Source organism: Molossus molossus, unplaced genomic scaffold (assembly GCF_014108415.1).
Source record: "Molossus molossus isolate mMolMol1 unplaced genomic scaffold, mMolMol1.p scaffold_m16_p_1, whole genome shotgun sequence".
Classification (NCBI taxonomy): Eukaryota; Metazoa; Chordata; class Mammalia; order Chiroptera; family Molossidae; genus Molossus; species Molossus molossus.
This window is the reverse complement of record NW_023425344.1, coordinates 37,209,849-37,232,813: the sequence shown is the minus strand read 5'-3', so window position 1 is coordinate 37,232,813 and position 22,965 is coordinate 37,209,849. Positions and strand designations below refer to the sequence as shown.

The 22,965-nt window shown below is 46.0% G+C and overlaps 1 protein-coding gene across 2 annotated transcripts in view; it reads left to right on the top strand.

Moving 5' to 3' along the window:
- Nucleotides 1-3,289: 3,289 nt before the first annotated feature.
- The window catches only part of LNX1 (ligand of numb-protein X 1), a 90,309-nt gene continuing 70,633 nt past the window's right edge, over nt 3,290-22,965 (top strand). Inside the window, exon 1 of one of the 2 annotated variants that reach the window (XM_036252180.1) lies at nt 3,290-3,777. In XM_036252180.1, the coding sequence (XP_036108073.1) occupies nt 3,386-3,777 (392 nt within the window). In that variant the 5' untranslated portion in view covers nt 3,290-3,385. Of the gene's footprint in view, nt 3,778-11,981; nt 12,271-22,965 lie in introns of those variants that run through there. The other variant, XM_036252189.1, reaches the window with a different exon arrangement.

Below are 22,965 nucleotides of genomic sequence, written 5' to 3'. Positions count from 1 at the left end.
GATAGAAAGAGAGAGAGGGAAGGGGAGTGGGGAGGGAGGATAGTGAAGAAGGAAGGAAGGAAGGAAGGAAGGAAGGAAGGAAGGAAGGAAGGAAGGAAGGAAGGATGGATTTAGAAGTTGGATCTAAAATCTACCATTTTTGCTTGCCCCATTCCATTAATTCCATCTCAGCCATGTTAGCACTTCTTAAAGTCAAAGAAACTTTTTATTCAGAGATCTTGGAAAAACCTACTTGCAGTGGGGCATGAAGAGATTTTAAAACTTCTCATTTCCCGGGGCTCTTATATTGGGCGAGTTACGTTATTGGGATTCTGACTGGTCATAATCAGGAAAGATGCTGGGAGACAAGCAGCAAAATAGATGCAGAAACGAGTCAGCAGCCCCTTCTGGGTTTGTTTCTTTTTTGGTGTGGGTAGCAAGTTATATGTCGCACTTCAATTTTCTTATCTGCTAAATGAAAAACAAACAAAAACAACCTGGGGATTTGTGAGGATTAAACAACAATATGTAAGGCCCCTAGTACAGTGCCTGGTATATGGTCAATGCTCAAAAAACTGTTAGAAAGCAGAGCATACAAACGTTTTTCCAAATAGCCAATCACCTCCAACCTATTAGCACAGAACCGTTTCTGAAACGAACTTTAAGTGATGAGGCTGGTGGTTTGCATTCTTGTTTTGTTTTGTTAAGCCATTGTTCTTCATACAGCATATTATAAGGAAACTAATGTGTCAAAGCAATAAACGGGGAGCTGAGCCTGGGCGGGGTGAAGTGGCCACAGCTCCGTCCTTCGTCCTCCGGTCCTTCCCACAGTGGAAGACCCTGAGATGGCTGACACCTTCCAGAGCATAGTTTGAAAACCAAAATCCTGGTCCTACTCCACCATTTCACCAGTAAGGAGTGTCCCCGAAATATGAAGCTGTCTTTTCAGTGGTACAACCAGAGCAACATTCCTGTCATTTTCTAGCACAGCACATGCGAAAAAACGGATGGGACCGAATCACCCGAGACAGTATTTGACACAATTATTACCGAGAAACTTCTAAAAGACCTAGAGCTTTAGTTCAAAATATGTGAACCTTTTTTTCTCTGTAGTAGAGGATAATCTTTTGAGTGGTCCATTTCCATTTTCATGTTTATTTTTCCACTGTTTTTTGTGCCACATACATGTTTCCCTGTGTGCTTCTAGGACTTTCCATCAGCCTTGAGGACAAATAGCATCTGGGTAGGTTTATCATAAAATTTGAGTGGAAACAACTTCACCTTCTCCTGCACCTTCAGACCTTGGCCTTCTGTAGTCGCTTTTGATGCTAGAGAAAATGCTACGATCCCTAAATGTTTTCACAGTCAGGGGTATTTTACTTCAACGGCCCGACTTGAGTGTTCTTTCTGGCCTGAGTACAGCACAGAAATGTAAACACGAAGCTGACCCATCGAAACTTTGAAGTCAATGTATTTTCTTTTTGAGATAAGGCAATGTTTGTACAAACAACCTCGGCCTTTATTTGGCTAAGAAAAAAGATACAACACGATTTATGACTGCCGTGCTCTTTCCAAATGTGGCTGGTTTCCCGTTGGGTCATCGGGACTCGGCACTCTCGTGGACGCTTCGAGTCTTCTCGTTCACTTTCCAAAGAGAGCAAAGTTGACTTGGGGTGGTGTGGAAGTGGGATTCACTCCTAATCGTCATGAAAGCTGACGCAGATGCTCCTGGCTCGTTCCCCTGTTGGCACTGCTTACCTGGGCTTCTGACTAGTTGTGCTCATGCCCCCCCACCCCCCAGCCTGGAGACTCCGTGAGAGCAGGGGCATGCCCTTTAAAGATCTCTGGGAGGTCTCTGTACCCAACTCACTCCCGAGCTCCGAGTTTGTGCCCAAACATTATTTATTGCCCTGCCCAGCTAGTTCAGTTGGTTAGAGAATCATCCCGATACACCAAGTTGTGGGTTCCATCCCCTGTCAGGGCACATATAAGAATCAACCAAACGCCCTGGCCGGTTTGGCTCAGTGGTTGGAGAGTCGGCCTGTGGTACAGAGAGACCAGGGTTCGGTTCCTGCTAAGGGCACGTACCTCGGTTGCAGTTTGTCCCCGGCCCTGGTTGGTCTTGCAGGTGGCAGCCACTCGATGTGTCCCTTCACGTCGATGTTTCTCTCTCTCTCTCTTCCTGTCTCTCCCTCCCGCTCTATCTGAACAAAAAATGGAAAAATGTCCTCGGGTGAGGATAAAAAAAAAAAAAAAAAAAAAGAATCAACCAATGAATGCATAAATAAGTGGGAGATCAAATCAATGTTGTTGTTTTTCTCTCAAAACAATCAATCAATATATACATATATATGTATATATTCCAAGAAACTTTATAGATGTTTATAGGCATATTGCTAACTCCATTATTTCGGATTCCTATACCAAAGGAAACTACATAGCATGATAGTATTCAATTGATATATAATTGAATAAAAGAGTACCATTAGAATAAAGCAAAAAGACCCCTTCTCAGTTCCCAGGCCAGTTGGGCTAGACTGGACACTAAATGAATTCAACAGCAATACATGCAAGAATAGTAACGAATATTTATTGAGCACTTACTGCATACCCTGCACAGTTCTAAAAGCTTTATATATCATATCTCATTTCATCTTTGCAACAATCTGATGAAGCAGGCTATTGCTATCTCCCAGGCTTAAATCATTGTCCACGGTGGTGGTGGGATTTGAACCCGGGCAGTGTGTCTCCAGAGCCCACTGAGCCAGTTAATAACTAACTGTTTGAGTAAAGTCCATACAGAAAGCAATGCTTTCACCACAGTAGAAATACAACGAACTCAACAGCTCCCATTTCTTCTCAGTTATTTAGTTGAAGGCTGTAATGTCCTACATTTCCTGAGTTTTGGAGAAAAGTGGGAAGAGAGATAAGAGAAAGCCATCAGAGTGTCACTGTGTTTCTTGTCCTGATCTGATAGAGAATTTTATAAATCACTGGCCTATTTAATTTTATTAACCAATTACATTTCTTAGGGCATATTTTTTTTTAGTTACTCTAGGCATTTCTCAGATATTAGCCAAATGGTTTTTATCACACCACCATGAGAATGTTAAAGGTACACATTATTCCCTCTGGAAAGATAGTTAAACTAGGACAGAACGAGGCAAAGTCACTTGCCCAAGGTCCTATCACTCAACGCCGGCCTTCTGAGTCAGAGATAAGTCCCTGTCTACTGACAGCATTGTCTCATGTCTGTAACCCAGGGTCTTCAGGTTGCTGTGGAAACAAAGATGTCATCTTGTTCTCTTTTAGGTTTGTGGATGGCTCCTAGAAGATCTTGATTGGCTCCCGAGGAGATTCTGTTTTACTGGGTTGGTTTCCTGTCATCCTGTCCCCCCACTCGACCATGAGCCAGGCAGACCCTACCGATGACTCGGATCCCAGCACCTTGCCTCTGTGCGTGGTGTGTGGCCAAGCCCACTCCCCCGAGGAAAATCACTTCTACACCTACACAGAAGATGTGGACGATGACCTCATGTGCCACATCTGCCTGCAAGCTTTGCTGGACCCTCTGGACACCCCCTGTGGACACACCTACTGCACTCTCTGCCTCACTAACTTCCTGGTGAATAAGGACTTCTGCCCCATGGACCGCAAGCCTGTGGTTCTCCAGCACTGCAAGAAATCCAGCATCCTGGTCCACAAGCTCCTCAACAAGCTGATGGTGACCTGCCCATTCCCCGAGCACTGCACCGAGGTACTACAGCGCTGTGATCTCCAGCAGCACTTCCAAACCAGGTAGGGCCTCCTCCTCTGCGACCCCGAAGAGCCCCGCCCTGAGGGGGCAGCGGGAGCTCACCTGGCTCCTGGGGGTGGGGCTGCCTCCCGGGTCCTGGGTGCTCCAGGACAGTTCTGTCTGTCTTCTTTGCAACCCATGAAAGGATACGTTAGGTGTATATGGTCATGGTTCGGTGTAAGGAAACGGCACATGGCGGAGTTGTGTTATGTGTGTGTTTATAGGGGTTTTTTGGTGGTAAAATAAATATAAGAAAAAATGTACCATGTTGCCCTGGCCAGTTTGGCTCAGCGGTTAGAGCTTTGGCCTGCGGACCAGAGAGTCCCGGGTTCGGTTCCTGCTAAGGGCACGTACCTCAGTTGTAGTTTGTCCCCGGCCCCGGTTGGGGCTGTGTGGGTGGCAACCACTCGATGTGTCTCTCTCACGTCGATGTTTCTCTTTCTCTCTTTCTCCCACTCTATCTGAAGATAAATGCAAAAATATATATATATCTTCGGGTGAGGATTAAAAAAAAAGTGTACCATGGTAACAACGTTCAAGTGTACAGTTCAGAGGCATTAAATGCGCCCACACTGGTGTGTATTGTCCCTTACTATCATCCATCCTCAGGACTTTTTCATCTTCTAGAGCTGACCTTTGTACCCATTCAACAAACAGCCCCACTCCCTCCCATCCAGAAGTGACACCATGATTCGACTTTCTGTCTCCATGAATTTGACTGTTCTGGGAACGCAGGAAAGAGGACTCGCTCTATGCTTGCCTTCTTGTGACTGACTCATTTCATATGCGTGCGTTTTGAAACGTGAAAGATGCTGGAAAGATCTGGTGAGCAGCTTTCTCTGAGACTCACAGTCCCCATAAGATTTCCGGGTGGGCATTGCTTGTCTTTTCATGTAAGAAAAAAATGTCTCCTAACATGAACCACAATTATTAGAATTTCCTCTGTTTGGGAATTGGCAAAGCCCAGCTGTTCTTTGAAGAGAGAGGATATTTTCAACCAAGGATTAAAATGAGAAATTTAGAAAACTTTTGTCCTTTCAGTGAATTATTCTATGAACTTTTCGGCCAAGGGGCACACACTGGCAGCAGACCGATGGCGTGACCACCTCTGCCAGATCACCTGTGCCACCTGTCTGCCTCTGATTTTCTCCACCTGCATTACCGTGTGCCCGGCATTCTTCAGGGCGACCCTGGGTCTTGTTCCACATGAGGCGCTCTCTTAGAACATTAAGTGTGCTTAGTAAAGTGTGAACAATAATGCCACAATTATTTTGTAAGAGAAAATTTGGAAGCTGGCGTTTATCTTGGTTTCTGTCATGACCAGGGCAAGAGGCAGGTGCAGGTGTTTTTTTCTCAAAGTCACATTCCTTAGGTCATGAATCTGAGTCTTTGTCTTTAGGGACATGCAGATTCTCCACCATGGATGTTGGCCGCCAGAGCAATGGCCTGGGTGTGAGGCTTCCCACGTGGTTTCCATACCAGTTACGTCAGTGAACTGCTTTCTCTCCTCAAGATGTGGAGCCAAATGCATCCAACTCGGGTGTGTGGGTTCCTCCGACCCTCTGTTGTCGGTGGTGTTTAAACTAGGATGCTCCTTTTCTCTGATTGACTGGAAGGAGGTGAGGCCACAGGAGAAGGGGCTAGGGGATCTATCTGTGACCTTCGCTGAAAGTTTTACCCACGTAGGAGAAGTGTTGTCTGGAGGGAAGTAGGTCTGGGGGTCAGAGGTGAGGTAGGTGCTGCAGATCCGGTGCAGAGCCAGGGCGAAGATGGGGCCACACTGGGGAGGGGAGCTGAGGAGCACGAGGAGAAGGCCCAGGTATAGCTCCCGCCACACATCACATTCCTGTGTCCCTGGGTTGCTGCAGGTTACACATCTGTGTTGGGAGCTCTATTCATTTCCATTTGCTGCTCTAACAAGTGATCACAAACTTAATGGCTTAAAACCACAAACATGTGTTATCTTATAGTTCTGAGGGTTCTAAGTCTAACCTGGGTCTCCAGGTACTAACACCAAGGTGTTGGGAGGACTAGTTCCTTTTGGCTCAAGGGCAGAATTGCTTTGCTTACCTTTTCCACATCTGCCTTTGGGCTGGTGGCGCCTTTCTCGCCGCCAAAGCCGGCAGTGTAGATTCTCTCCCCCTGCCCCCCGTTCCAGGATCACATCTCCTTCGTGGCTGCCACCCTCCTGCCCCCCTCTCGTGAGGACACTCGTGATTAGATCGGGTCGCACTCACTATCCCCCTGGGTAATCCAGGGTGCTGTCCTCATCTCAAGGTCCCCACCATAGCCACATCTGCAGTCCCCTCTGCCTGGAAGGGAACATAGTCACAGGTTCTGAGGATTAGGAAGTGGGCGCCTTGGGGGTGGTCATTTTGCTGCCCACCACAGGAGTTTTGCAGGGAACAGGGAAAAAAAGAAGGAGGAGACAGGAGGCAATAAATGCAGGTGTCTCTGGAGAGAAAGTGGAAACCCAGTTGTTCCCTCATCCCCGCATCCAGAACTGATTTCAGGCCAAGAACATCCTTTTAAAGAGTCGGGATAAGATGGCACATGGACCTGAGGGCAAAGCCAGAGCATAAGTGGGGCAGGGGAAGGGTGGGGAGGGGCTGTTGGGGACCTATGGGGTCTCCAGCAGGGAGATCCCACAAGGGCTCTCAGCTGCCCTGAGTGGGAATTTCACTGGCCGCCCACACAGGCTGTGTGACCCGCACACCTCAAGGAACCCTGGGGCAAAGGCTTGATGAACACTCAGCTGATAATGCTATGCACACTGGAAAACAACATGAGGAAAGAAGCCACACTAATTGAAATCGCCTCTATGAGCTGCGGGCCCAGTCCTTCACAGGTGCCCATCAGCAGCTGTCTGGGGAGGGGAAACTCCCACGGAAAGAAGGTGCGGGGCCTCCACGCGCGCTTCATCCTCTCCACACTTCGGTTTCCTAAGTAGGTTGACACCAACATTTCCAAAAATATGGTGCACATGTTAGTCATCAAATGCTTAATATACACTTCCTCTCCTCCCAGCCCCTGGGCATTTCGTTGGCAAGGATAAAGAATTTGGAGTTCATCCAGAACCTGGCTCCAGAGCCTCCTTGGGCCTCAGGCCCGTGCCTGGCCAGTGGGCCCCCCTTCTCCCCTGAGAAGGGGCGTTAAGATTAAACAGTTACCATCTCTGCAATTCCTTGAGCTGGGAAAACGAAGAGGCCAGTGTTTTCCTTACTTTCTGCATGAGCCTCCAGGTTGGTGGCTGCCTGGAGAGAGGGCTGTCGTATGTTTGTACTAGAAGATAGCTTTGTTTATAAATTCTGCATCTCGGTTTCAGGATTTAAATGTAATGAGTTAAAATATAGTCTCTGGCTTCTGGCCCTACACAAATGTAAACTAGTTAGGCTGAGTCTACCTAGTGTGGAGAACTCAGCATTAATTCCGGTTGAAAATCACCGTGTGACAGCTAGGTGCCCACACATGCCCTTCCAGTGTGTCCAGGGGAGCTCAGTCCTGAGCGTCACAGGAAACTCCAGATTTAGGTTTATCTACCTGTGAAATGGGGATTTATTTCAGTTGATTCCTTGAATGCAAAGGTCTTACAGAAGGAATCACATCAGGAATGCTTCCATTGTCCCTCTAGAAAAGAACAGCAGGTAGAGAGGAATGCTTTCCCTATCAGCGAAGGTCTTGGTTTATGGCCTCTCCATAGGACCAAGCTGATAATGACAGTCCACTGGAGTCAGGGATGCAGGCAGATGGCATCTCATCTGTATATAAACGCTGCCTGTTTTCTCCAGAATTTGTGTCCTTTGTAAACATTGTTATCTAATGACCAGATCCTTAGTCGAATGTAAATCCTTAAGTAAAACATTTAGGGCCAACTGTGGGTAGGCGTGACTGGCTGGATCAGCAACTACTTGGACAACTGTTTCGGACTGCAGACTAGAGAGCTCCTCTGTGAGAGGAAATCTGAGCATGTGAATTAATGTTTGGAATCTTCTGGCTAATCCTGTTGTCTTTTGCCCTCTCAAATGCTTGCAGACACCCTCACATGGGTCTACTGCAAAGAATTCCCAGGAGGGTGATGGGCTTGTTCAGTCGAAGGGCAGCCTTCCCAACCAAAGGACATGCTTGCTGACACAGCCAGGGCCCTGCAAAGGGCAGTCAGTGCCTCTCTCTTGACCCAGCCCATCAGAGGGTGTGTGGAGGAGGCAAAGCTATCACTTCTTGATTCCAAGTGGGAGTCATCTTAGGCTCAAGACTGCATCTCTATTGTGTAATATCATCTATAATGTTTATCAAGACCCACAATAGGCCAAGAAAGAAAATCTGTCCAAGCCACGATGTCTGCCTCTGAGCAAATGACATTTTAAAGGTAAAAGAGAGAATTTGGAAACACACCCACATTGATTTGTTTTGTGGGACAAGTCACTTTGCCCTTTCATTTTCTCTTATGGAAGATAATAGAAATGGGAGATAACAAAGCTGACCCTTCTTAAGTATTTACTAGCATGAATAAAGGGACCTTTGTTCAATGTTTTGAAATCAGCCCTGAATGGACATGTGATGTGATTGGCACACCTGACCGAAAGCTTTCTGGGGTTATTTTCTTGATTAACTTTGCACCCACTATCCTGGAAGTTCCTTCTCCAAAGACCCACCCTGGAACCTCTCTTGACCTTTGCTTCTATCAGGGGTTAGCTGTTTACAGTGCAGGGAAGATTTTACTGCTGGACTGAAGGTCTGGGGAGTGTTATCCTGGAAAGGGGGTAAGCTGCAAGTCTTTTTGGTCATCGCAGACTGGCTCAACATCTCCCCTATAACTTTGACATATGTCCTTCATGTGACTTTCCTACCCTGAACCGTGTTTTTCTGGCCTTACCTAGCAAAGAGCCATTCTTTGGGCTCTCCTAGGAACGGAAGAAATGAGGTCATTATTCTGCATTACTTTTTAAGAAAACCATTGAATTTCCATCAGACTATTCTCCAAGAAATTCTTTAAAGAAACAACATCCTCCTGTGCATTCATTCCCAGTAATTATCCGTTACCTTTTTTCTTTCTTCCTGGTCATTTATCATTCATCTGTATAAATGGTTAACCTCTACCATGGCTCTTATAAAGTTTGAAGTTCTGTCTTGTTAATTTGTCTCTGATCAAGAAAGCTGGTCTAAAACATTGACTCTTCGAGTCTAATTCTTTTTTGTTCTACAAATATTTATTGAGTATCTACTGCGTTCCAGTTACTGTGGTGAGGATAAGATGGAGAACATGATCAGTAGAACGCCTTCTTTCAAGGAGTGCTCTGTTGGTGAAGAGAAGAGAGACCAAAAAATTGGGGGTGATAGGTGATATCTGAGATGACATTTAAAGGATAAATAGGACATAGACAGGCAAAACCTGGTGTCAAGTATTAGAGTTAGGATTGCTGACTGGCAAGTAAGCTGCGGAGAAATCCATTACCATTTAAAGGTGGGAATTTTAGTTAGAATTGCATTAGTTAGGATTATATCTGATGGTAAGTAATAGAAAATTCAAGTTATATTGGTTTAACTATTAAAAGTTTTCTTTTTCTCGTTTAACCCAAATTCTGGGGGTAGGAAGTCTATGATGTTGCCATGATGTCATTAGAAATCCTGGATCCTTCTGCTCTCCAGATTAGCTTTTAACCTCAAGTTTGTCACCTCCAGGTTTCAATATGGCTACTCAAATTCCAGCATCACATCCAAGTTCCTGGCAGAAAGAACCAGGAACAAGACAGGAAGGGCAAAATGTGCAGCCTGAGACTCCATTCCTCAAAGAGCTTTCTGGGATGCCTCACCCAGTAATTTCTGCTTATACCTCATCAGCCAATATTGTGCTACATGGCTACTCCTCTGTGAGAGAGGTTAAGTGCATTACCACCATGAACAAAACCAGGGTTCTGTTAAAAGGAAGAAAAGGAGATTAGATACTGGATAGGCAACCAGCAGCTTTTGCAATAGAGACATAAGCAAAAACAATACCTTCAGTTTTATATTGCATTCATATCCATGAATAAATTTTATCCTCTTGAAATGCAAAGAGGTGAAATGACAGGCATTCTTATTTTTTCACAGAGACTTTGAGAGGCACCCTGCCATGTCCAAGATGATCAGAAATGCAATCCAGTACACTCTGAAACCCACAGGCTTTATTATACACGATGCTGCTTATGACTTAGGAGCTATACAGTAGAGCATGTCTCAGGACCCTGTGAAGCTCCACAGTCAGGAAAAGACTATAACATGTCATATCCGTAATAGTGCAGGAGGAAAGAAAAGACAAGACGCGAATAACAAAGTGAATAACAAGACGAGAATAAGGTGCTGAGCTGTCAGCGAGGCTCATTCACTATTATTAGTAATTATTATTAACAATATTTATAACAATAGCTAACACTCATTGGGCTCGTTGTTCTTTATAGGCATTATCTCATTCTACCCTCATAACAATATTGTGAGTTAAGCCCTATTGTTATTGTATTTCTTTCACAGAGGAGGAATGGATTGTTCAGAGAGGTTAAACAACATGCTCTGTGTCACACAGCTAGTATGTGGTCGAGTTCAGGTACAAACTCGAGCCTGTTTGACTCCAGCATCTAAATACCAAACCTGACTTCTTTTTTACTGCTCTTTACCAGATCTGACTCACTCTCGCATACCAGACTTGTAGGGAATGGAATTCCAATTAGGGCCTCAACAAATTGAATATGGCATACTTTATCAAGGTTGCTTATCTTGGATCTAAACTGTAGAAGTAAACTGCACTTTCTGAACCCTCACCTTGGGTAAATACAGATCTCCGATGCTAAATTCCTACTTCCTACATGGTTTAGTTGAAGTCAGTCTCATCCCATATATTTTTCTCTGGTCTTGTGTAGTTTGCTGTGGTAGCTTGGTTGTCATTAATGGAACTATCCCTTTGAGCCATTTCTATTAAAATTTAGGCCTTGAGTTGGCAAAATAGATTTTGATCTTCTTGAATCTCGAAGAGAAGTGGAGGACTCCTGGGGCATTCCAGAGCTTAGGCCTGCAAAGAAGTCCTACTGTTAAGTTGATAGTACCGTCTAAAATCACAGATCTTGCCCTGGCCGGTTTGGCTCAGCAGTTTGAGTATTGGCCTGCGGACCAGAGAGTCCCGGGTTCAGTTCCTGCTAGGGGCACATACCAAAAAATAAAATCACAGGTCTTTTTTTAAAAAAAATAAATATTTAAAATGTGTTCTTACTGATTTTAGAGAGGGGAAGGGAGAGGGAGAGAGAACATCTATGTGAGAGAGAACCATCAATCGGCCACCTCCTGCACACTCCCTACTGGGGATCGAACCCACACCCCAGCATGTGCCCTGACCAGGAATTGAACTGGCGACCTCTCAGTGCTTGGGACAATGCCCAACCAACTGAGCCACACCAGCCAGGGCTAGAATCACAGATCTTAAAGCTGAAAGGGATGATGAGGTCCAGACTCTGCTGGACCAAGCAGGTAAGACATTATTAGCTCCATTTCAGAGATGAGATGACTGAGGCTCAGGAGCTTCAATGAAATGCCCAGGATCCTACGGCTAGTGCCAGAGCTTATTTCAGTCACTCGGGAGATCGGGGAATGAACTGGCTTTTTTCCTCACAGAACAGAAACCTATACACTGTTTGGATAGGACTTTATATCTATCAAGATATAAATATATATCTTTATATATATCTTTGTTTTTCTCAAAGAGAATACTTTTCAAAAATTAGTAAGGAAGCCATCACGTTTCTTACGTCGGTCCGTGCAATCAGGACAGTAATGGGTAACATCCTTAAAGGCATATTCTAAACATACATTCAGAGGTGTTGTTAGTTTGTATATCATCCTTCTGTGTCGCAGTATCTGAAGACTCACTTTGAGCTAAAATCTCCAGCCTGTGTTCCCAAGCTGCTAATTTCTTACAGTGTCTTCCTGTAGCAAGCTGGAGGACGACGATGGTTATTTGCTCTCTCACACTGTGGGGTCTGAATATGCCATGCCCTCTCCCAATACAGTTTAGCTTCCAGCCCATCTGCTCCCGGCCAGTGATGTAAATGTACCAGCTGCTTCTCAAGAACCAGTCGGCATCCTGCAGGAGGGGCAGGTCCCTTTCCGGGGCATCAGCCTGCTTGCTCTCAGCTTAAGCCCTCTCGCCAACCACGGTGGGTCCCTCCGTTCTCCTGTTTCCCTGTCTGAGAATCGGAGGGTGCAAGCTTCTTGCAGGCCCATGATTAATTTATCAGCGTGGCTCGATTGATGGGCTCTAAGTCAGACTCCTGATGATCTATTGATTGTGGGGACGTGGCAAGGTTTGTTTACAGGGTCTGGGTGGGCCCCTGCAGCTGACAGAGAAGGTGGCCAGGAAGAAAGCAGCACGCTGCTTGGAAAATGAAGGCACTTCTGTTGCTGGTCCTGCCTTGGCTCAGCCCTGCCAACTACATTGACAATGTGGGCAACCTGCACTTCCTGTACTCGGAACTGTGAGTCCCCTCTGGCCGTGCCTGCCTGGGTTGGTGTGTCGGGTATGCTGGGGATGGGACCCGAGTCAGTTTCTGGCTGGTATGTCTATTTAGAGGAGTGAATTCCACATGCACTGGATGCACTTGGACAGGTCACCCTGCCAGCCGTTTAAAGTGATGCTTAGCTGCCTGGGACTTCACAGAGAAACCATCTCACTGATGAGCTGCTTTCCCAACAAGGCATTTTTCCCTGCTTCTGTGCCAACACTGCCTTGTTTTTTCTTTTTTTCGTTTGTACTCTGCTTTTTCTCAATAGATGTGTCTTCTCTTCCTTCCATAAATAGAACCTGAGAACAGAGCCTGCCTGCACAGATCTGCAGCCTCTTGCAGGCGGTTCTCATCGAAACAGAGAGCATCCCTTTCTGAGACCACCCCTTACTGAGACCACTGGTCTTCATACCTGAGAACACAGGGTCGGCACAGGGGAACAGCAGCCCTATATGTAAAAAATAGATACCCATTTTTATTTTTGGTTATTTTTAAGCATAAGGTAAAGCAGAAAAGAACTGTGCAGGGAACACCTATAGTCCTATCACTGAGATTTCATGATTAACATGTTGCCACCTTTGCCTCATTGATTTATTCTTTACTAAAGTGGTTTGGAGTAATTTGCAATCATCATAACATTTCACCTCTAAATCCTTCACTACGTGTCTCTGAGAAATAAAGACATTTTTCTAGGACCTATGTCTGTTTTATAAGAGGAAATGACTCATGTCCCCAACCTCTACAATGATACTTCCCTGGCTCCTGTTAATACGTTTTGAAAGAGGATTGCAGACGGATGTGAACAGCTTCTAGCAATCATATAAAAAGTGCTGCTGTCTGTGCCTCAGTGTTTGGAGCATTTGCAAAAATGTCTTTTTCCTTGCTAACCAGACTGGTAAAAATAGCAAGGCTTGGCTTATGTGTAAATTAGAGCCAGTGGGCAGATGAATAGAGGGACTCTAAAAAGAGTTCCTAGAGCCAAGCTACAAAAGCTTGGCTTGTCACATGTAGATAGGGATGCCCCCATCCCCATGAATCTGGGGTGATAACCGGGCTTCTTCTATAATTAGCCAGACTAACCAAGTTGTCTAGCCCAGTAGATGCTCAATAAATGCTTGCTGAATAGAGGAAATAGCAAATTACCTAGGTCCATGGAGGCAGGCCATTCATGCTGAGGACTCAACATTTCAGAATTATCTGGCCCTTCCTTGTTGGAATGTAACCCCACTCCACCTTAGATAAGGTTCAAAGAGAAAGTAGCTAGCTCAAGCCTGAACAGTGAGCACCTCTGGGGAATAATGACATTGTGCAAGCTTTTCTAGAAAAATATACCCTGGCAGAACTCCTTGGGATTGTGGAAAGTCCCCTTCCTCTCTCTTGAATGCTGAAGTTGGTGTCTCTGAAAGCTAGTACCAAAGCCCCTTCCTGCCTACATCCTTGTTAATTGCTGTATCAGCTTCCCAGGGCTGCTGTAACAAATTACCCACATTTGGTGGCGTAAAACCACAGAAATATATTCTCTTACGGCCCTGGAGGCCAGAAGCTTGAAATCAAGGTGTCAACAGAGCCATAATTCCTGCGAAGGCTCTAGGGCAGGGTCCCTACCCTGCCTCTCCGGCTTCTGGTGGCTCCAGGCATTCCTCCGTTTGTGGTACAAAACTCCAATCTCTGCCTCTGTCTTCACATCACTGTCTCCTCTATGTCCCCTCCAATTTCTGTCTGTGTCCTCCTCTTTTTTTTTTTTTTTTTTTAATCCTCACCTGAGGACATTCTTCCATTTCTTGTTCAAATAGAGTGGGAGGAAGAGAGAGAGAGAGAGAGAACCATCGATGTGAAAGGGACACATCGAGTGGCTGCCACCCGCACAACCCAACCAGGGCCGGGGACAAACTGCAACCGAGGTACGTGCCCTTAGTGGGAACAGAACCCTGCAGCCAACCACAGGCCAACGCTCTAACCGCTGAGCCAAACCAGCCAGGGCATGTGTCCTCCTCTTCTTATAAGGACACTTGTTATTGGGTTTAAGGCCCACCTGGATAATCCAGGATGATCTCATCTTGAGCTCTTTAGTTTAATTGCATCTGTAAGACCCTTTTTCCGGATAAGGTCACATCACAGGTTCCGGGTGGAGCAATCTTTTGGGGGCCACCATTCAGTCCACCGCAGGTGCTACTGAGGAGCCTGTTTACTGAGTTACTTTCAGCTCGAGAGCCTCCTGGAAGGAAGGCTCTCATACTGGCTTACCAGTTTCCTTTTCTACAAGGGCAAGAATCAGGGAGCTTTTCTGTTGAATAAACGGACTGGATACGAGTAGGACGTTCTTCCTGAAATGGGAAGCGATCCAGGAAGCATGGTGCCGGGAAACTGCCAGGACACTGTTCCCAACGAATCTGAGAGTTTTCTGGGAAGCTTCTAGTTGCTGGGGACGCTTTGGGAGAGGAGCCTGTGCAGCCCTCATGATGCTCCTGGGGATAATGAACTAATGGGTGGATTGGGGACACCTTGCAGGCACGGCGGCAGGTGAGGTCAGGAGAACAGCAGTAAGGAATTAGGCACAGTTCTCACCCTCAAGGAGCTGACAGTCTAATGGAAAAGATACAATGTATATACGTATATATAAACAAAGTCTTCAGAAAGAAGGATGCGTAGTAAGTGGAGAAGAGGTGGATTGTCCATTCCAGTGCAATGAGTCAAGGAACGCTTCTAGAGAAGCCGGGTTTGGGCTGGATGCTGAAGTAATTGGGGAGGCGAAGGCGACATCAGGGATGAAAGGAGAAAGCGTCGCAGGTGCGGTCAACAGCACAGGCAAACTGGTTGTGAGGATGCGGCTGTGGCTGTCACCGGGCTCTGGGAAAAGGCCGTTGAGAGCAGGAAGTGGGACTGCTGGGTCCGTTTGGCATCCCTGGGAGAGGGGCTCGGGGTGGTGGCTGCGAGGCCTGAGGCGAAGAGACCCTTCTCTCCGGAGGCAGGCTGCTGGGGTCTGGCAGGCCGGCGGCGCTGGCTGGACTCCCCCGGCCCTGCCTGCTCCGGCCTTCTCTGCGCAGGCGCTGTCTGGCCTGCTCCCTCGGCCCCCAGCTGAAGGCGAGCTCATCCAATCAGCGGGCTCAGACTTAGCGTGGGGACGGGTCTTAAACTGGAATGTCTACAGGAACCAGGCAGGAACTATTTCAACATATGAATCATTTGGGTATAAACCAAAAGGAAGTGGTGGCCTCTGACCAACTGCAGAGAGCCCCGGAGATACAGGGGTGGGCCAGAGTAGGTTAATAATAACAACCATACAATAATAAATAAAGAATAATACAAGAGTAAACTCTCACATACTCAAAACTATAAACCGACTTTTGCCCACTCCTGTGTGTGTGTGTGTGTGTGTGTGTGTGTGTGTGTGTGTGTGTGTATTAAGACATTCAAATTTAATTTAATATAAAGTAAAATAAAAGTACCATGTCCAATCCAACTTTGGCCTTGAGGTACCAATAGTTAATGACCCTGGGCAGCTCCTTCTTTAAACATGTCCATTGCCACCTGTTGCCTTGATGCAGAGGAGAGTGAATTCCCCAGGAGAAGCCTAAACGCGGTGACTTGGTGTGCAGTCCCAGCCCACAGGTCAGGGGCAGCGCACCGGGGATTGCTCTCCGTTCTGCACGACCATGCCCTAGGATACAGGGCAATGCTGCCTTCCCCGCGAGCCCTCGCCCCCAACTCCCACAGACTCAGTTTTCTAGACCCCAAAGCGAATTTAGGAAATAGACTTTCACTGTTACGGGCAGGAACCTGGCTATGGCCTTCTCATCTTTCTGGGCCTGTCTACAGCCCCACACACGACAAAACTTTTGGGAGAAGTACTCGAGCAGCGTGGGTTCTGAGGACAACCCGCATAAGAACTGAGGGCCGGGCTTGGTGTGCAGATGCTCTGTCTCTCATTCAAACCTCCTGAAACAAAAACCTTGGGGGAGACATCCACGTTTCTTCTTAAGTTCCCCAGGTGATCTCTGCAGGGCCCGTCCTATTTTCAGTGTTAGCAAGCGCCGCAGGTGGCCCTCATGGGCACATAGCTGCCGCTCAGCCCCCGCACCCTGACTGCCTGTGGAACAGCGTCACTCGGCTCCGCGTCTCCTCTGCTGGGTGGCATCAGCAGTCTTGGTCTTTGTCTCTCCACTAGGTCAGTCCTTACAGGAGAGCTTGGGAGATAGTATTTGTGCTCCCGGCTTCTGCAAAGTGCAGACTCAAGTTGAGCCAAGTGGAATGAACTTGCCTCATATTTTGGCCAGTTCCTAAATGTTGCCGGCAGTGGTGAAGAGCACCTGGTGCAGATTCCGTGGAAGGGGATATTCTCTTGCTGATCATGTGCAAGCCAGCCCCTCCTCCGGTGCTGGGGAAGGCAGCACCGTGTTCAGGTAACTGAGATGGCTGCTCTGGTCAGGGGTCTCCTGTGGCTTTCATAACATGCCTTTCAATATTTTGTTTGGGAAGAATTCTGGAAAAAACCTTAGACTTTGGTGAATGGTGAGTGCATGTAATGGAACACACCCAACTCTCGAAAGCCATTTACAGAAAATTGGAAAGGTTTGCCATCTTTCCCCCATCTTTATTTATTTTTAATCCTCACCCGAGGATATTTTTCCATCGATTTTCAGATAGAGTGGGAGGGAGAGAGAGAGAGAAAGAAACATCAATGTGAGAGAGACACATCAATTGGCTGCCTCCTACATGACCCCAACCAGGGCCAGGATTGAACCACAACTGAAGTACGTGCCCTTGACCCGATCGAACCCGCGACCCTTTGGTCTGTGCAGCCGACACGCTAACTGCTGAGCCAAACTGGCCAGGGCGTTTCCCCCACCTTTTAAGTTTCTAGCCCTAGCACCCTTGAAAAGACTTCTCACTTTTGTGTCATGTTCTGGTGGCTGCTGTGTTTATGCCCATGGTATACAGTCTGATAAGTTGTGAGTGGGAACTCCACCTTTCAAAGTGGATAACTGTCCTTGGTTTTAGGGACCCAGTTATCAACAAGACAGCAGCAAGGCATGGTCACTGGAGGATGGCAGGTCCCTGAAGCTAATGCTACTGCCAAGCTGTGTGGCTTCTCAGGAAGTCAGGAAATCATGCTCTCTTTCTAGTTTATAGCCAGATATTTTTGGTCTATAAATGTCATCACTATGAACAGTATTCGTGCCAGTATCTAGAGACCCCCTAGTAGAGATAGAAGTTCTAAGTGGGAAAGGTTTATTCCTACTGGAATATTGTGCTCAGAAAATTAAGATTAGTGACTCTGATTTTGCAGCTCGAAACGTTTAGGAAGAACAGGTTCTCCTGGAGAAACTGCTGGGAGGACAGGAGTGAGGAGGCAGCCCTGGGTGGCCCTTCCTGGGAAGCAGGTTGAGGCCCAGAAGTCAAAGACCCAGGACACCAACCAAGTGTCCTAGGCTCCCAAGTCCAAGCACCCGGGAGGGAGAGAGAGGGGAAGAGAGAGAAAAAAACATCAATGTGAGAGAGAGAGAGAGCGCGAGTGGTTGCCACCCACACGACCCCAACTGGGGCCAGGATGAACTGCAACCGAGGTATGTGCCCCCAGCGGGAATCGAACCCAGGACTCTCTAGTCTGCTGGCCGACGCTCTAACTGCTGAGCCAAACTGGCCAGGGCTAAGAGAGGCATCTTTTTGAGCAACCTTGTGCTAATCGGAGATCCACACAGGCACGTCTAGATCGCTGCAGCTGAATTCTTTCTTGTGTGGGGGGGGCGGGGCGAGTGGGAGAACAGTGGGGTTACTTCAGCATCCATGTCCTCCTCGCTTCATTTGCACTGTGTTGACTACTCCTATACATCTGTCGATGTAAGAAGTGTCCAAATCTATAGATTAATAGATTATTATTATTATTTTTTTTTTATCCTCACCCGAGGACATTTTTCCATTTTTTGTACAGACAGAGTGGGAGGGAGAGAGAGGAAGAGAGAGAGAGGGAAACATCGATGTGAAAGGGACACATCGAGTGGCTGCCACCCGCACGACCAACCAGGGCCGGGGACAAACTGCAACCAAGGTACATGCCCTTAGCGGGAACCGAACCCGGGTCTCTCCAGACCGCAGGCCGACGCTCTAACTGCTGAGCCAAACTGGCCAGGGCTATAGATTATTTTTAAGAGTTTGTTTGAGCCAAACTGATGACAATTGCCAGGAAGCAAAATCTCAACAGACTGAGAAAATGCTCTGGAGAATGGCAGTTTTGCAGCATATTTTATACATTAGAATCAAAAGATGAGACATAGGAAGGTTACATGAAATGCATTGGTGGTAGGTTAAGGGGGCAGGGAAAAGCAAGAGATGAAATCTCTGAGATTGGATCAAAAGTAAAACGGACACTTCTTTTGCATTGGTGGGTCCAGGATAGTTAATTGTTGACATTGACAGCACATAGAAATTGTATTCGGGGAACAAGGTAGCAATGAGGGGTTCAGTGGCTCCTGCTTGAATGTGGTGTGCGTGCCCTGAGGGGTCTGGAAAAGGAGGTCACTCTGAGATTCCAAGGATATGTTATCTTAGATACAAAAAGACAATAGGCAGGCTCGATTAAGGTAAAGATGGACCGTGTTAAGAAAGCCATAGTCCCAGGATGTGACTACCGCCATGACCTGCTCTCAGTTAGGACGTTTTCATTTCAGGCCATCCCGTGGCTACTTTGGGTCTCTGAGTTTGTAGGGCCTACATTCAGGCCTCCCCTGAGCTTGTTCGGTTTTAGTATGTGGCTCCTGTTTCACCTATATTTTCCATCTTTAACCAACAGGGTGGGCTCTGTGGATTTGCCAGTAACTGCTTTCTAAGTTGAGTCTCAAAGAAGTTGTTTCTTTCTTATCAAAATTGAGCAGAAAAATAAATGCTGCTGATTTCTGGATGATGATGATAATGATTATTATTATTCTTTATTCCTCACCTGAGGATACTTTTCTATTTATCATCAGATAGAGTGGGAGGGAGGGAGAGAGAGAGAGACAGAAAGAAACATCAATGTGATAGAGCCACATCAACTGGTTGCCTCCCACACGACCTGAACGGGGCTGGGGATGAACCGCAATCAAGGTACGCGCCTTTGGTCATATTCAAACCCGCAACTCACTGGTCCACGGGCCTCTGCTCTAACTGCTGAGCCAAACTGGTCAAGGCAGGACGATGATGATGATGATTATCATCTTGGTTATATGTTTTGAGGATTTGAAGTAGAGTTTGGATTAGGACCTGGAAGGAAGGAGGTAGAGTTTACAATGGAAATGGGACGAGGTGGTAAAAATCACATTCCAATGGAAAGGAACAAGATCCAGTCTGGGGGAGCAAAGTCAGGGCCCGTTTAGGTTCAGTGATTCTCTTTCTGTCTTTCAAAGGATTGCAGTTCAGCACATGTTTAATGGGGCATTTTTCCTTAAATCTACAAATGTGTGTATTTGGAAGGAAATTGAAGCCGCATGTTCCTGATTCATTTACATTTAACTCATCACCATGTTGCTTTGTAATGATTCTTTGATGTTCAAAGAGCATAGTGGTCGTGTTTAATGGTCTTATTCTTTTCCTCCTTTGAAATCAGCAAGTTCTCTTCTACCTGAAAGTAAAGCAACTTCAGTCCCAAACAATTTGCTTTCTGGTATAAAATGCAAAACCCAGGAGTTTCAAGATACTACTCCAATGCTCGGCAAATTGTGTTGGCCTTTCTTTGGGTCACGTGCCTCTGTCAGGTAGATAAAGAGTAAGATGGGGGTTGCTGTCACATAAGAGCTCACTGAATGCTTCATGTTTTGTTGATTTATCATCTTTAACTCTTTATAATGAAAATCTGAATTCAAAAGTAGGAGAGTATAATGAATCCCTGTGTACCTTATTACCTATCTTTAATAATTAACCATTCATAGATATCTTGTTTCATCTGTCTCCTAGAATTATTTTGAAGCAAATCTCAAGCATCATATTTCATCTGCACATGTTTCAGTATTTACCTGTAAAAGATAAAGATCATTACGAAATATAACCATAACGCTAATGTCACACCAAAACCAACTATAATTCCTTATTATCAAATATGAGGTCCGTTCAAAATTTCCCTGTTGTCTCATAACTTTTAACAGCTTGTTTGAATCATGAGCGAAATAAGGTCTACACCTTGCAATTGGTTGCCCTGTGCCCCCTCCCCTTCCACACCCTATTAATGCAAATGAGTTCTTGAGGTAGATTTTAAGAATATAGCTGATGCAAACTCAAAATACTAAGTTAGTAGCTGAAAAAGAGACAAATAAAGCAATTATTTTGATTGATTATCAAGTCAAGGGAAATGTAAAGGAGGCAAAACATTGAACAATCAGTCTTGTACATTCAACCAAGTTTGACCAAGATGAGTGTTTTTGATGACTGTCACCCAGAAGCTTTAAGAGGGGAACTGAGGGAGAATAGAGGAATATCTTCTCCCTAGGGCAATCATCTCCCAACTGTTTTGATCACAGACCTATATTAATAAATTCATCCATGTGCCTGTCATATGTAGAGTTATCTAGTTATGCCTTATCCACATGTATTACTACTATATTATTATATGCATTATATTACATCCACAATGCTCTTAAAGGATAAGTGAAAATTGCACATAAGGGTGCTATTATAGTCTCCCCACGTTCCTTGTGGGTATTGTCACTTTGGAGACCACCATAGAGAAATAGGCTCTCAGTACTCACTGGCATTAGAACACAAGCCCTTCAAAGTCAGCAGAGGAGTCTGCCAGTCTGCGGGATTGGCCTTGGAAGGAACAGGACAGGAAATGGCTCAATTCTTCAGGCCAACGAAAACTTGTGAGCCAAAGACCAGACATCTTTTCTCAGTCATTTTCCCCTGTTTTCACCATCACCTCTTCCTTTGTGTGACCCCTGCGGGCTCCACTCCCTTCCAGCTTCCTCTGCCTTCACCACACCTGCATTCATAAACACCGAGAGTGGGGCTAGGGAGGGTCTCGGGTTGTGAAACTGGAAATATTTAGTATTTGAAGAGTCTTCTTTTTAAAAAAGACACAATCATGAATTCATACTTGCTAGATATCCTGTCAGGCTCTTGGAAGGTCTCATGCATGCCTTGAGGTGTAATCATCAGTTTTATGGTCACCTCTGTCCTGAGTGAGCACTAAAGTACCACTGTGTACCCCCCGCCTCCACCCCATTTCTTACTCTCTTGGTTCCCTATAGAACTGGTTATGGAACTCTAGCGCCCTTCTAAGCCCACTTCTGTGTTTACGTCTTTCCTACCCAGACCTAGAACAGCCTTCCTGATGCTCTGAGGGGCTAGGACATACCTGTTGCCCCTTTGTCACTTTTTTGCCTTTATTAGCAGCTCTACACAGAAGAGTTAGAAAGGGAGAGGCCAGGGTCCCAGGACAATGAGTAAGTCCCTTTGCCATTGTGAAGACCATTACCAAGTGGCCAGCCCCTGGAAGTTTGGAGGTGAGATGACTTGGTAATTAAAGGCACACTAAATTAGTAGGCTATAACTTAGAATTGATGGCATCATTCAAAGTAATGGGCAGTGTTTTTCATTCTTAGCGATCTGTAAACTAATGGTGCATTCTATAACAGTCTTCAATATGATGATATTCAATAATAATTAAATTTTATCCATGGAGAGCATGGATGGGCTGAGGTCAAGACAATTGAATTGCTGAAACTTCCTTTCTTCCTCCCTCCCTTCCTTCCTCCCTCCCTTCCTTCCTCCCTTCCTTCTTTCTCCCTCCCTCCCCCCTCCCCCCCTCCCTCCCTCCCTCCCTCCCTCCCTCCCTTCCTTCCTTCCTTCCTTCCTTCCTTCCTTCCTTCCTTCCTTCCTTCCTTCTTTTCATTTTCCTTCCCTCCCTCCTTCCATGGAGAGGCAGGTTAGTGACTTACCTGAGCTGAAAAAGGTGCATCTAGCATCTTGGGGTGAAGTCTGGGAAGAGAGCCGAGCCATTTGTCAGTGTATGAGGCCATGCCTCCCACGCAGCTCCACTTCCACCAGTGGATCCTTCTCTGCCACATTCCCCTTCTCCCTTGACTCTCAGTCTCCCACCATTTCTCATTTCTCAGCCCCAAGGAAAGTTCCTTTCCTTGTCACCTTGACACTGCCGTTTCTACTTCCTTTCTCTTCCCTACTCATCATCTTCCTTCCCCAATCTGAAGAGGAAGGTATTTGACTAGTGGAGTCTGTGACCCAGAACCATGGTATTTTTTTAGAGCCAAAGGAAGCCATGGAAATGATCTAGCCCAGTCCTCCCATTTTATAGAAGAAGAAACGTAGGCATAGTAATTTACCCAAATGATTCAGCCCTACCAAGCTCTGTGACCCTGAATGTCATGACATTTTTTCTTTGGAAACAATGATAATGCATTCATTATTTTAATGTGTCCTCAGAAACAATAAAACCGGAGCTAGTTGTTAACATTTGAAATAAACATCTTTGGGCGGGCAAAGCAATAGCATAGATGTGATACAATGATGCATGTGACTGTACACGTCACCTATTAGGAACTGAATGACGTCTGACAGTATCTGACCATCTGGGCATTCTCAGAAAATGCTATCGTTTCATGGGACTTTCTTGCCCAATTTTGTACAAATGCGACCTCGGACCATTTGACAGTAATGAAACTACATTTGAATAAGGCATTCTAA